At 41.2% G+C, this 14,999-nt stretch overlaps 1 protein-coding gene across 1 annotated transcript in view; it reads right to left on the minus strand.

Annotated features, from left to right (window-relative positions):
- GCLC (glutamate-cysteine ligase catalytic subunit) overlaps positions 1–14,999 on the minus strand; it is a gene marked incomplete in the record, with an annotated part of 285,087 nt that overhangs the window by 131,217 nt on the left and 138,871 nt on the right. Inside the window, 1 exon segment of the mRNA XM_053710384.1 lies at positions 4,255–4,367. Coding sequence (XP_053566359.1) covers positions 4,255–4,367 — 113 coding nt within the window.

Genomic DNA, 14,999 nt, shown 5'->3' on the forward strand with positions numbered 1-14,999 from the left:
AGCACCCGCAGGTGAACGCCCAAAAAGAATGGGTACACCAACAGGACCAGCTAATCGGAGACCCCATTCTTCCAAAGCTCAGAACTGGAATAAGATACCCAAAAAGGAAAGGAAAATTGAAGGCAACCAGGAGATTAACTTCCTCCCCACACGTCTAACCCAGCTTGCCGTCTGGAACAGAAGAGAGAGCACCGCCAAAACATGTCGTAGCAGGACACGTGCCAGTCTATAACGAAAAGCAAGACTTACCTCCGCCAGGGCAACTGACGACCCCGAGGGTTGGGCCCCTGAAGCTTCAGAGGAGACCACTTCCCCAGATGGCTGATCCGACCCAGGCGATCCCACGCCTGACGAGCCCCGGTTAGCATAACATGGACAGTATCTCAGCAACACCTCCTCTGGAAGATGTAAATGCGCCAGAGCCATAGGTATGGCCATGCGGAACCGTGCCGTAACCTCTGGAGGAAACAAGCCGCCTTCCGGAGAAGGGGTAACGGCAGTAGGAACACCTGCTTGCGTAGTCAAAGAAGGTTCTAGGGGACGTGCCACACAAGATATGGGATCCCAAGGGGCGGATGGCTCGGCACACTCTAAGTTCCCTGTATAGGGAAAAGAGAGCCCTCTAGAGTGGCATTCGGAACATAACTGATGAGCATGGATTACCCGGGCCATTTCATACTCTTCACAAGAAGTAGACTCTGAATCAGAGACATCCGTCTCCAAAAAGTCAGAATCCTCCATAACTTGGTATATAGAAATTATGGGCAGAGAAATAAAAAAAAAATGGCACCTTACACCCCCAATGGTTAGGGCACTCACCACCTCCTGAGACCCAGACAGCTAGCGAAACAGACTTCTCTCCGTCGCCACACGGTCAGAAATATGGAAATGGGGAACAAAAGCGTGACCACGCCTCGTCACAAGGTGCACCGTGCAGGCCAAAGAAAAGCGCACCAAGGCCTACAAGGGTTGCGCAGCTTGACAAGAAAAGGACGTTAACGTTATGTTCCGATCTAGCCACGAGCCCAAGTAACACTATACATTAGCAGACAGAATCACATAAACATGATTAAGTCCCCCCTGTTTAATAACTCTCCTCAGGAGATATAAACCCTTGATTTCTTATAAAGATAAAGGAGTCCCACTGAGACCCTGACTTCTTCGTTTACATCACTTTTTTTCACATTATCGAAGTAAAATGAAACAATCTTACCGGAATCAACGCTGTGGAACAGAAACACGGCCCTTCAAGTGTGACAGATAGTAGCCTCGCTTCTGACATGGACTTGAGAGAAGAAAGCAGGTAGCAAAACTCGTCAACGAACCCTCCATAAGAGACTATATAAAAATCTTCTGACACTTCTCTGCCAACCTCCTGTGACAAAAGGCAAAGAATGACTGGGGGATGAGGGAAGTAGGGGAGGTATTTAAGCCTTTGGCTGGGGTGTCTTTGCCTCCTCCAGGTGGTCAGGTTCTGAATTCCCAAAAGTAATGAATTCAGCTGTGGACTCTTCCCGTTTAAGAATAGAATGCATTTATATCTAAGGGAGGAATTACTGGATCTATATTTGCCTGTTCTATGTCTGTTTGAAAGACTAATGCTTTAAATAATGTAATAATGTGTGTGTATATACATACATATACATATATATATATATATATATATATATATATATACACATATACACACACACATATATATATATATATATATATATATATATATATATATATATATATATATATATATATGTGTGTGTGTGTGTGTATGGGGTGTGTGTGTGTGTGTGTATGTATGTATGTATATATATATATATATATATATATATATATATATATATATATATATATACATACACAAACATACATATATATATATATATATATATATACACACATACATACATACATACACACACACACACATATATATATACATATATATATATACACATATATATATATATATATATATATATACATATACATATACATATACACACACACACACACACATAATATGTAAGGTCCGAAAACATTCACTAATAAAACGGCTAGATAAAGCTTAATAACTATGCTTTTTCACTACCACTGGTATTACGAGTCTTGCAGGTATATCTGTACCGCACACTTTTTTGGCCGTAACGCAACGTAACTACCGCAGCTTTCAAAAAGTCCTTTTTTCAATGGGATTTCCATAGCGCCGGTATTACGAGTTTGCCTGTCTGGCCAAAAAGTGAGCGGTGCAGCCCATAACTACAAGATCTGTACCGTAAACTGAAAATCAGTAGTTATGGCATTCATGTTACAAAGCCATAACATAAAACTCATAACTAAAGTGCTAAAAAGTACACTAACACCCATAAACTACCTATTAACCCCTAATCTGTCACTCCCGACATCGCCGCCACTATAACAAACATATTAACCCCTAAACCGCTGTACTCCCGCATAGCAAACACTAGTTAATTATTATTAACCCCTAATCTGCTGTCCCTAACATCGCTGCAACCTACATTACTGTTATTAAACCCTAATCTGCTGCCACCAAAATCGCTGCCACTATACTAAAGTTATTAACTCCTAAACCTAACCCTAACAGCCACTAACATAATTAAAATAAATCTAAATAAAAATTACAATTAATACCTAAATAATTCCTATTTAAAACTAAATACTTACCTATAAAATAAAACCTAAGCTAGCTACAATATAACTAATAGTTACATTGTATCTATCTTAGGTTTTATTTTTATTTCACAGCTAAGTTTGTATTTATTTTAACTAGGTAAACTAGTTAGTAAACAGTTATTAACTATTTAATAAATACCTAGTTAAAATAAATACAAACTTACCTGTAAAATAAAACCTAACCTGTACAATTAAATACACTACATTCATTAAATACAATTAACTAAATTACAAAAAAAATAAACACTAAATTACACAAAATAAAAAAGAAATTATCAAATATTTAAACTAATTACACCTAATCTAATAGCCCTATCAAAATAAAAAATCCTCCCCAAAATAAAAAACCCTAGCCTAAACTAAACTGCCAAAAGCCCTTAAAAGGGCCTTTTGCGGGGAATTACCCCAAAGAAATCACTCTTTTACCTGTAAAAAAAAATAATACAAACAACCCCCCAACAGTAAAACCCACAACCCACACAAACAAACCCCCTAAATAAAATCCTATCTAAACAAAACTAAGCTCCCCATTGCCCTGAAAAGGGTATTTTGGTGGGCATTGCCCTTAAAAGAGCATTTAGCTCTATTTCAGCACAAACCCTAAGCTAAAAATAAAACCCACCCAATAAACCCTTAAAAAAAAAAACAACTAACACTAACCCCCGAAGATCCACTTACAGTTTTTGAAGACCGGACATCCATCCTCGACGAAGCCGGGAGAAGTCTTCATCCTAGCGGCAAAAAGTGGTCCTCCAGGCAGCATCTTCTATCTTCATCCTTCCAACGCAGAGCGGCTCCATCTTCAAGACACCCGGTGCGGAGCATCCTCTTCATACAGTCCCAGCCGTACACTGAAGGTTCATTTAAATTATGTTATCCAATTAAAGGTGAAAAAAATCCTATTGGCTGATGCAATCAGCCAATAAGATTGAGCTTCAATCCTATTGGCTGATCCAATCAGCCAATAGGATTGAGCTCGCATTCTATTGGCTGATTGGAACATAAATTTTCTTTCCCCATAGGAATCAATGGGGCTGCGTTACGGAGATTTACGCTTATTTATTGCAGGTGTTAGTTTTTTTTTTAAGCCGGCTCTCCCCATTGATGTCTATGGGGAAATCGTGTACGAGCACGTAAAACCAGCTCAAAGCAGCGTGGTATTTGAGTGTGGTATGGAGCTCAACGCTGCCATATTGCCTGCTAACGCCGGGTTTTTGCAAACCTGTAATAGCAGCGCTATAGGGAGGTGAACGGTGGAAATAACTTGCAAGTTAGTTGCGAGAAGCTCATAACGTAAAACTCGTAATCTAGCTAAAAAGCGAGGTATTGATGAAAGGATTCCTATTGGAGTGCACTCTTTCTTCTATTTGTTTATAAATTGCTCTGTTGCACCCTGGGTTGTTGCTTTTGGAAGTCTGGAGTGCGATCTCTTTGGACTTATATATACATACATACATACACGCACAGCGATTTTTGTTGCTATTTAAGTTATGCATAGTGATCATGAAACAGATTATCCATTTTATTATGAAAAATAAATAGAAGAAATACAAGGCACAATACCTCAAAATGGTCCGATTCATTTGCATCATCTAAATGTATTTTCTCTTCAAATAACGTTAAAGGATCTCTAATAAAAAGATGTGCTATATGTTGGGCTAAGAGATGGTCGATACCTGTATGAAAAAAAGTAGTAACTAAATAATCATGACAACTCAGTTTGCAAAAAACATAATTTATGCTTACCTGATAAATTTATTTCTCTTGTAGTGTAGTCAGTCCACGGGTCATCCATTACTTATGGGATTATATCTCTTCCCCAACAGGAAGTTGCAAGAGGATCACCCAAGCAGAGCTGCTATATAGCTCCTCCCCTCACATGTCATATCCAGTCATTCGACCGAAACAAGACGAGAAAGGAGAAACCATAGGGTGCAGCGGTGACTGGAGTCTAATTAAAAATTTAGAACTGCCGTAAAAGACAGGGCGGCCCGTGGACTGACTACACTACAAGAGAAATAAATTTATCAGGTAAGCATAAATTATGTTTTCTCTTGTTAAGTGTAGTCAGTCCACGGATCATCCATTACTTATGGGATACCAATACCAAAGCTAAAGTACACGGATGATGGGAGGGACAAGGCAGGAACTTAAATGGAAGGAACCACTGCCTGTAGAACCTTTCTCCCAAAAACAGCCTCCGAAGAAGCAAAAGTGTCAAATTTGTAAAATTTTGAAAAAGTGTGAAGTGAAGACCAAGTTGCAGCCTTGCAAATCTGTTCAACAGAGGCCTCATTTTTAAAGGCCCAGGTGGAAGCCACAGCTCTAGTAGAATGAGCTGTAATCCTTTCAGGAGGCTGCTGTCCAGCAGTCTCATAGGCTAAACGTATTATGCTACGAAGCCAAAAAGAGAGAGAGGTAGCCGAAGCTTTTTGACCTCTCCTCTGTCCAGAGTAAACGACAAACAGGGAAGAAGTTTGACGAAAATCTTTAGTTGCCTGCAAATAGAACTTCAGGGCACGGACTACGTCCAGATTATGCAAAAGTCGTTCCTTCTTTGAAGAAGGGTTAGGACACAATGATGGAACAACAATTTCTTGATTGATATTCATGTTAGAAACTACCTTAGGTAAGAACCCGGGTTTAGTACGCAGAACTACCTTGTCTGAATGAAAAATCAGATAAGGAGAATCACAATGCAAGGCGGATAACTCAGAGACTCTTCGAGCCGAGGAAATAGCCATCAAAAACAGAACTTTCCAAGATAAAAGCTTGATATCAACGGAATGAAGGGGTTCAAACGGAACGCCTTGCAGAACGTTAAGAACTAAGTTTAAGCTCCACGGCGGAGCAACAGTCTTAAACACAGGCTTAATCCTAGCCAAAGCCTGACAAAAAGCCTGAACGTCTGGAACTTCTGCCAGACGTTTGTGCAGAAGAATAGACAGAGCAGAAATCTGTCCCTTTAACGAACTAGCAGATAAGCCCTTTTCTAAACCCTCTTGTAGAAAAGACAATATCCTAGGAATCCTAACCTTACTCCATGAGTAACTCTTGGATTCGCACCAATATAAATATTTACGCCATATCTTATGGTAAATTCTTCTGGTAATAGGTTTCCTAGCCTGTATTAAGGTATCAATAACCGACTCCGAGAAGTCACGCTTTGATAGAATCAAGCGTTCAATCTCCATGCAGTCAGCCTCAGAGAAATTAGATTTGGATGGTTGAAAGGACCCTGAATTAGAAGGTCCTGCCTCAGAGGCAGGGACCATGGTGGACAGGACGACATATCCACTAGGTCTGCATACCAGGTCCTGCGTGGCCACGCAGGCGCTATCAGAATCACCGATGCTCTCTCCTGTTTGATCTTGGCAATCAATCGAGGAAGCATCGGAAATGGTGGAAACACATAAGCCATGTTGAAGACCCAATGTGCTGTCAGAGCATCTATCAACACCGCTCCCGGGTCCCTGGACCTGGATCCGTAACAAGGAAGCTTGGCGTTCTGGCGAGACGCCATGAGATCCAGATTTGGTTTGCCCCAACGATGAATCAGTTGAGCGAAGACCTCCGGATGAAGTTCCCACTCCCCCAGATGAAAAGTCTGGCGACTTAGAAAATCCGCCTCCCAGTTCTCCACGCCTGGGATGTAGATCGCTGACAGGTGGCAAGAGTGAGACTCTGCCCAGCGAATTATCTTTGAGACTTCCAACATTGCTAGGGAACTCCTGGTTCCCCCTTGATGGTTGATGTAAGCCACAGTCGTGATGTTGTCCGACTGAAATCTGATGAACCTCAGAGTTGCTAACTGAGGCCAAGCTAGAAGAGCATTGAATATTGCTCTTAACTCCAGAATATTTATTGGGAGGAGTTTCTCCTCCTGAGTCCATGATCCCTGAGCCTTCAGGGAATTCCAGACTGCGCCCCAACCTAGAAGGCTGGCATCTGTTGTTACAATCGTCCAATCTGGCCTGCGAAAGGTCATCCCTTTGGACAGATGGGGCCGAGAAAGCCACCATAGAAGAGAAACTCTGGTCTCTTGATCCAGATTTAGCAGAGGGGACAAATCTGAGTAATCCCCATTCCACTGACTGAGATGCAGGCGCGCAAATGGTACTATGTCCATTGCCGCTACCATTAAGCCGACTACCTCCATGCACTGAGCCACTGACGGGTGTGGAATGGAATGAAGGGCATGGCAAGCATTTAGAAGTTTTGATAACCTGGCTTCCGTCAGGTAAATTCTCATCTCTACAGAATCTATAAGAGTCCCTTGTAAGTGGCAATAGAGAACTCTTTTCCACGTTCACCTTCCACCCATGCGACCTCAGAAATGCCAGAACTATCTCTGTATGAGACTTGGCAGTTTGAAAACTTGACGCTTGTATCAGAATGTCGTCTAGGTACGGAGCCACCGCTATGCCTCGCGGTCTTAGTACTGCCAGAAGTGAGCCCAGAACCTTTGTAAAGATTCTTGGGGCCGTAGCTAACCCGAAGGGAAGAACTACAAACTGGTAATGCCTGTCTAGGAAGGCAAATCTTAGATACCGATAATGATCCTTGTGAATCGGTATGTGAAGGTAGGCATCCTTTAAGTCCACTGTGGTCATGTACTGACCCTCTTGGATCATGGGTAGGATGGTTCGAATAGTTTCCATTTTGAATGATGGAACTCTTAGGAACTTGTTTAGGATCTTTAAGTCCAAGATTGGTCTGAAGGTTCCCTCTTTCTTGGGAACCACAAATAGATTTGAATAGAATCCTTGCCCGTGTTCCGTCCGCGGAACTGGGTGGATCAACCCCATTAGTAAGAGGTCTTGTACACAGCGTAGAAACGCCTCTTTCTTTATTTGGTTTGCTGATAACCTTGAAAGATGAAATCTCCCTTGTGGAGGAGAAGCTTTGAAGTCCAGAAGATATCCCTGAGATATGATCTCCAACGCCCAGGGATCCTGGACATCTCTTGCCCAAGCCTGGGCAAAGAGAGAAAGTCTGCCCCCCACTAGATCCGTTTCCGGATAGGGGGCCCTCTCTTCATGCTGTCTTAGGGGCAGCAGCAGGTTTTCTGGCCTGCTTGCCCTTGTTCCAGGACTGGTTAGCTTTCCAGCCCTGTCTGTAACGAGCAACAGCTCCTTCCTGTTTTGGAGCGGAAGAAGTTGATGCTGCTCCTGCCTTGAAGTTACGAAAGGCACAAAAATTAGACTGTTTGGCCTTTGATTTGGCCCTGTCCTGAGGCAGAGCATGGCCCTTACCTCCCGTAATGTCAGCGATAATTTCTTTCAAGCCGGGCCCGAATAAGGTCTGCCCTTTGAAAGGAATATTAAGCAATTTAGATTTAGAAGTCACATCAGCTGACCAGGATTTAAGCCACAGCGCTCTGCACGCTTGGATGGCGAATCCGGAGTTCTTAGCCGTAAGTTTGGTTAAATGTACGACGGCATCAGAAACAAATGCGTTAGCTAGCTTAAGTGCTTTAAGCTTGTTCATAATTTCATCCAATGGAGCTGTGCGAATTGCCTCCTCCAGAGACTCAAACCAGAATGCCGCCGCAGCATTGACAGGCGCAATGCATGCAAGGGGCTGTAAGATAAAACCTTGTTGAACAAACATTTTCTTAAGGTAACCCTCTAATTTTTTATCCATTGGATCTGAAAAGGCACAACTATCCTCCACCGGGATAGTGGTACGCTTAGCCAAAGTAGAAACTGCTCCCTCCACCTTAGGGACCGTCTGCCATAAGTCCCGTGTGGTGGCGTCTATTGGAAACATTTTCCTAAATATAGGAGGGGGGGAAAAAGGCACACCGGGTCTATCCCACTCCTTGCTAATAATTTCTGTAAGCCTCTTAGGTATAGGAAAAACGTCAGTACACACCGGTACCGCATAGTATTTATCCAGCCTACATAATTTCTCTGGAATTGCAACCGTGTTACAATCATTCAGAGCCGCTAATACCTCCCCTAGCAATACGCGGAGGTTCTCAAGCTTAAATTTAAAATTAGAAATCTCTGAATCCAGTCTTCCTGGATCAGATCCGTCACCCACAGAATGAAGCTCTCCGTCCTCATGTTCTGCAAATTGTGACGCAGTATCGGATATGGCTCTCCCATCATCAGCGCGCTCTGTCCTTAACCCAGAGCAATCGCGCTTGCCTCTTAATTCTGGCAATTTAGATAATACTTCTGTCATAACAGTAGCCATGTCTTGCAAAGTGATTTGTATGGGCCTCCCTGTTGGCGCCACAATATCACGCACCTCATGAGCGGGAGGCGAAGGTACTGACACGTGAGGAGAGTTAGTCGGCATAACTTCCCCCTCGTTGTCTGGTGATAATTTCTTTACATGTAAAGATAGACTTTTATTTAAAGTGACATCAATGCAATTAGTACACAAATTTCTATTGGGCTCCACATTGGCCTTTAAACATAGTGAACAAAGAGATTCATCTGAGTCAGACATGTTTAAACAGACTAGCAATGAAACTAGCAAGCTTGGAAAAAACTTTCAATAAATTTACAAGCAATATAAAAAACGCTACTGCGCCTTTAAGAAGCACAAAAAGCTGTCACAGTTGAAGTAACAATGAACCAAATTAGTTATAGCAACCAAATTTTTACAGTAAATGTATTAAGTTAGCAGAGCATTGCACCCACTTGCAAATGGATGATTAACCCCTTAATACCCAAAAACGGATAACAATTATATAATTAACGTTTTTATCACAGTCAAACACACTGTCACAGGTCTGCTGTGACTGATTACCTCCCTCAAAACGAATTTTGAAGACCCCTGAGCTCTCTAGAGACGTCCTGGATCATGGAGGATGAAGTAGGAAGATTGTGACTGAAATTTTACTGCGCAAAAAAGCGCTAAAATAGGCCCCTCCCACTCATATTACAACAGTGGGGAAGCTCAGTGAACTGTTTCTATGCAGAAAACAAAGATAGCCATGTGGTAAAAATCATGCCCCAATAAGTTTTATCACCAAGTACCTCACAAAAACGATTAACATGCTAGTAAACGTTTTGAACATATATTTTAAAAGCTATGAAGTGTTATTAATAAGCCTGCTACCAGTCGCATTTACTGCAGTGAAGGCTCATACATTACTTCAGCATTAACAGTATTTTCTGAGTCAAATTCCATTCCCTAGAAAAATACTTCAGTGTACACACACTCATCAGCTTAATACCAGTCGCTACCACTGCATTTAAGGCTGAACTTACATTACATTGGTATTAGCAGTATTTTCTCAGTCAATTCCATTCCTTAGAAAAATAATTTACTGCACATACCTCGTTTGCAGGGGGGCCCTGCATGCTATTCCCCTTTTCTGAAGTTACCTCACTCCTCAGAATGTATGAGAACAGCCAGTGGATCTTAGTTACGTCTGCTAAGATCATAGAAAAACGCAGGCAGATTCTTCTTCTAATGCTGCCTGAGAACAAACAGCACACTCCGGTGCCATTTAAAATAACAAACTTTTGATTGAAGAAATAAACTAAGTTTAAAAACATCACAGACCTCTCAAAACGACCTATCTTTAGTTAGGTTGCAAGAGAATGACTGGATATGACATGTGAGGGGAGGAGCTATATAGCAGCTCTGCTTGGGTGATCCTCTTGCAACTTCCTGTTGGGGAAGAGATATAATCCCATAAGTAATGGATGACCTGTGGACTGACTACACTTAACAAGAGAAAGAACATTTTATATGAGTTTATGCTAAGAAAAAAAAAATGCATATTGATAAAATCCTTCCTGCATAAAAATTACATTCAATAAGCAAAACTTTATAAAAAGTGTATAATTATAGGAACGAAAAAGACAAGCACATACAATGGTTTAGTAGGAATACACTTTTGTATAATGTTCACAATAACTTTGTATTCTAAAAACATCTGTGGTTTATATTTATCTTTTTTTAAACCATGTGTAAGTCTGGGTGACCTAGGCAGGGCTAAAATGCCCAGAGTATAGTTTAGACATTCCTAAATGCAATTTGCAGCTCATGCATTTCTCAGAGGAACTGGAACATAATAGCCTTTGAATAAAGCTCTGCTCAATACTGAAAACTGTAGTACAGTTTAAAACTATTCTATATAATTTAGTCTCTGATTTACTTCTAGATATTACTACTGTGGATAATTATTTCTGCCACTTAGACTGTACAGTACTCAATACTGCGTTATTCTGTTTACAAAAAAAATAGCTAATGGCTGTGCTGTTAGCAGGTCCCCAAAAAAACATTAGCACTGCTCCTCCACAGGGGGTGTATTCTAAGCTCTCTAGCTCTTATATTATTCTAGGGAACCAAATTAACTAAAGTTGTTTGACAGATCAGAGGATTATGGGAAATAAATAATCGTTTTCTCATGTTCACACACGTGTGTAAATTGTGCGTCTAAGAGCAATAAGTCTGATAACCACAAACTTATAAAATTGGTGAGGTTGGAGAGATGTAAGATCCTGGGAACAGTTAATAAAATATACATCAAAGCATGAGCATCACGTGAAAAAAAACGAATTTATAATTACCAATAAATTTCTCTCTTTCGGGATGAGGAGAGTCCATGGGTGTCCATAACATGTGATATATACTTCCCGCCAACAGGTGGAAGTCAAGAACCCTCACAATAGCTTTCAATCCCTTCCAACTCTACTCCTCTCCGGTTAACGTATAGCCGAGCAGAGGTAGAAAAAAAATTGAAGGAAAGACTGAAAACAATCGCCCTTAAGATTCTACAAAAATAGGGTGTGTCCCATGGACTCTCCTCATACTGAAATAAATTTATTGGTAAGTATAAATTCAGTTTTTTTCCGTATGATTAGGAGAGACCATGGGTGTCCATAACATGTGGGATACAATACCAAAAACTATACATTGTTACAAACACTCCCAGATGGGCTATATAAAATGGATCTACAAAAAACATATATGCAAAGAAATATCTAATGTACAATGTCCCTTTTAAGGACAGGTGGAAAAATAAAAAAGGGAAGTTCCAATTTGCCGGACACTGCAACCTGAAGGACGTTCCTGCCAAAAGCAGCTGCTGAAGAAGCAAAAACATCACAATAGTAAAATTTGGAAAAAGTATTAAAAGAGTAGACCAAGTTGCCGCTTTGCAAATCTTTTGGAGGTGGTTTTCCCACAACCAAGTAAGCTTTATGTATTGTCTGTTTATACCAAGAAGCTAGAGTCACTGCCATGGACTTTTAAACCTATTACCTGAAAAATGGACAAATAAGTTAGAGGTCTGTCTAAAATCTTTAGTAGCCTGAAAATATTTTTTTAAAGCTATAACCACATCAAAATCGTGTAGATAACGTTGCTTATAATTTGAAGGATGTGGGCACAGAGAAGGAACAATCATTATAATTTGAAGGATGTGGGCACAGAGAAGGAACAATCATTTCATGGTTAATGTTTTCAGAAAATACAACTTTAGGAAGAAGATCATATTTGATTCGAAGAACCGCTTTATCCTTATGAAAAAAACAAAAAGGGAGGATCAGTAGAAAGAGCTGAGAGTTCAGAAACTTGTCTAGCTGAACAGATGGCTAGAAGAAAAGGAACCTTCCAAGACAACAATTCTAGGTCCAAATTATGCATAAGTTGAAAGGGAGGACCATGCAAAACAGATAGAACCAGATTAAGGCTCCAAGGAGCAGAAATAGGTCTAATAACAGGGGGAATTATCATCAAGGCCCGAACAAATGTTTGGACATCAGGCAACTTAGCCAACTTCTTATGAAATAAAACAGACAAGGCAGACATTTGACCTTTTAAAAAGCTAGTCGATAAACCTTTCTCCAGGCGATCTTGGAGAAACTGAAGAATTCTAGGAATTATAAATTATTTCCATGAAAAACATTTAGAAGAACACCAAAGAAAATAAGATGTCCAAATGTTATGGTAAATTGTCTGAGTAACCGGTGTCCTCGCTTGCAGAAGAATAGAGCTTACCGAATCTGAGAAGCCTCTACTCTTGAGGACTAGGCGTTCCACCTCCATGCCATTAAATTCAGAGATTGGTGCTCCTGATGAAAAGTGGATCTTGAGACAGCAGATCTTCCCTGAGAGGAAGAGTCCAAGGAGGGGAGGATAAGATACGCATACCAAGTTCTGTGTGGCCATGCTGGAGCTATGAGAATTACTGATGCTAGTTACGGTTTGATTCTCGCAAGAAGAACAAAACAGGGAAAGAGATGGGCCAGTTGAAAGTTCCAAAGACAAACTAGAACATCAATCATTTGAGCTCTTGGATCTCTTGACCTTGTGCAATAAACTGGAAGTTTGTGATTTACCTTGGACGCCCTCAGAAGATTCGGAAAAGGACTCAGAGTTAGAGAACTGTAAACTAGATGGTGACAGAGCTAAAGGCTCAGCTCCCTGAAAGTGACAAATTTCCAGGTTTAAGTTTCAAAGTATTTTTAAACTCAGGCGAAAAATCAGTGTTATTCCATTGAGACAAAGACAGGCATGAGCACTAGATGTCTGCCAGGCAAACAGACAGAATTATAGCTTGGAAACATGGGACACAGTTAACATATAGCTGATTAATCTCGTCTACTGGAACAGTTTTGCAAAACAAACAGGGAAAAACAGAATTTATGTTTACCTGATAAATTACTTTCTCCAACGGTGTGTCCGGTCCACGGCGTCATCCTTACTTGTGGGATATTCTCCTCCCCAACAGGAAATGGCAAAGAGCCCAGCAAAGCTGGTCACATGATCCCTCCTAGGCTCCGCCTACCCCAGTCATTCGACCGACGTTAAGGAGGAATATTTGCATAGGAGAAACCATATGATACCGTGGTGACTGTAGTTAAAGAAAATAAATTATCAGACCTGATTAAAAAAACCAGGGCGGGCCGTGGACCGGACACACCGTTGGAGAAAGTAATTTATCAGGTAAACATAAATTCTGTTTTCTCCAACATAGGTGTGTCCGGACCACGGCGTCATCCTTACTTGTGGGAACCAATACCAAAGCTTTAGGACACGGATGAAGGGAGGGAGCAAATCAGGTCACCTAAATGGAAGGCACCACGGCTTGCAAAACCTTTCTCCCAAAAATAGCCTCAGAAGAAGCAAAAGTATCAAACTTGTAAAATTTGGTAAAAGTGTGCAGTGAAGACCAAGTCGCTGCCCTACATATCTGATCAACAGAAGCCTCGTTCTTGAAGGCCCATGTGGAAGCCACAGCCCTAGTGGAATGAGCTGTGATTCTTTCGGGAGGCTGCCGTCCGGCAGTCTCGTAAGCCAATCTGATGATGCTTTTAATCCAAAAAGAGAGAGAGGTAGAGGTTGCTTTTTGACCTCTCCTTTTACCAGAATAAACAACAAACAAGGAAGATGTTTGTCTAAAATCCTTTGTAGCATCTAAATAGAATTTTAGAGCGCGAACAACATCCAAATTGTGCAACAAACGTTCCTTCTTTGAAACTGGTTTCGGACACAGAGAAGGTACGATAATCTCCTGGTTAATGTTTTTGTTAGAAACAACTTTTGGAAGAAAACCAGGTTTAGTACGTAAAACCACCTTATCTGCATGGAACACCAGATAAGGAGGAGAACACTGCAGAGCAGATAATTCTGAAACTCTTCTAGCAGAAGAGATTGCAACTAAAAACAAAACTTTCCAAGACAATAACTTAATATCAACGGAATGTAAGGGTTCAAACGGAACCCCCTGAAGAACTGAAAGAACTAAATTGAGACTCCAAGGAGGAGTCAAAGGTTTGTAAACAGGCTTAATTCTAACCAGAGCCTGAACAAAGGCTTGAACATCTGGCACAGCTGCCAGCTTTTTGTGAAGTAACACAGACAAGGCAGAAATCTGTCCCTTCAGGGAACTTGCAGATAATCCTTTTTCCAATCCTTCTTGAAGGAAGGATAGAATCTTAGGAATCTTAACCTTGTCCCAAGGGAATCCTTTAGATTCACACCAACAGATATATTTTTTCCAAATTTTGTGGTAAATCTTTCTAGTTACAGGCTTTCTGGCCTGAACAAGAGTATCGATAACAGAATCTGAGAACCCTCGCTTCGATAAGATCAAGCGTTCAATCTCCAAGCAGTCAGCTGGAGTGAAACCAGGTTCGGATGTTCGAACGGACCCTGAACAAGAAGGTCTCGTCTCAAAGGTAGCTTCCAAGGTGGAGCCGATGACATATTCACCAGATCTGCATACCAAGTCCTGCGTGGCCACGCAGGAGCTATCAAGATCACCGACGCCCTCTCCTGATTGATCCTGGCTACCAGCCTGGGGATGAGAGGGAACGGCGGGAACACATAAG

This window comes from Bombina bombina, chromosome 4 (genome assembly GCF_027579735.1).
Source record: "Bombina bombina isolate aBomBom1 chromosome 4, aBomBom1.pri, whole genome shotgun sequence".
Classification (NCBI taxonomy): Eukaryota; Metazoa; Chordata; class Amphibia; order Anura; family Bombinatoridae; genus Bombina; species Bombina bombina.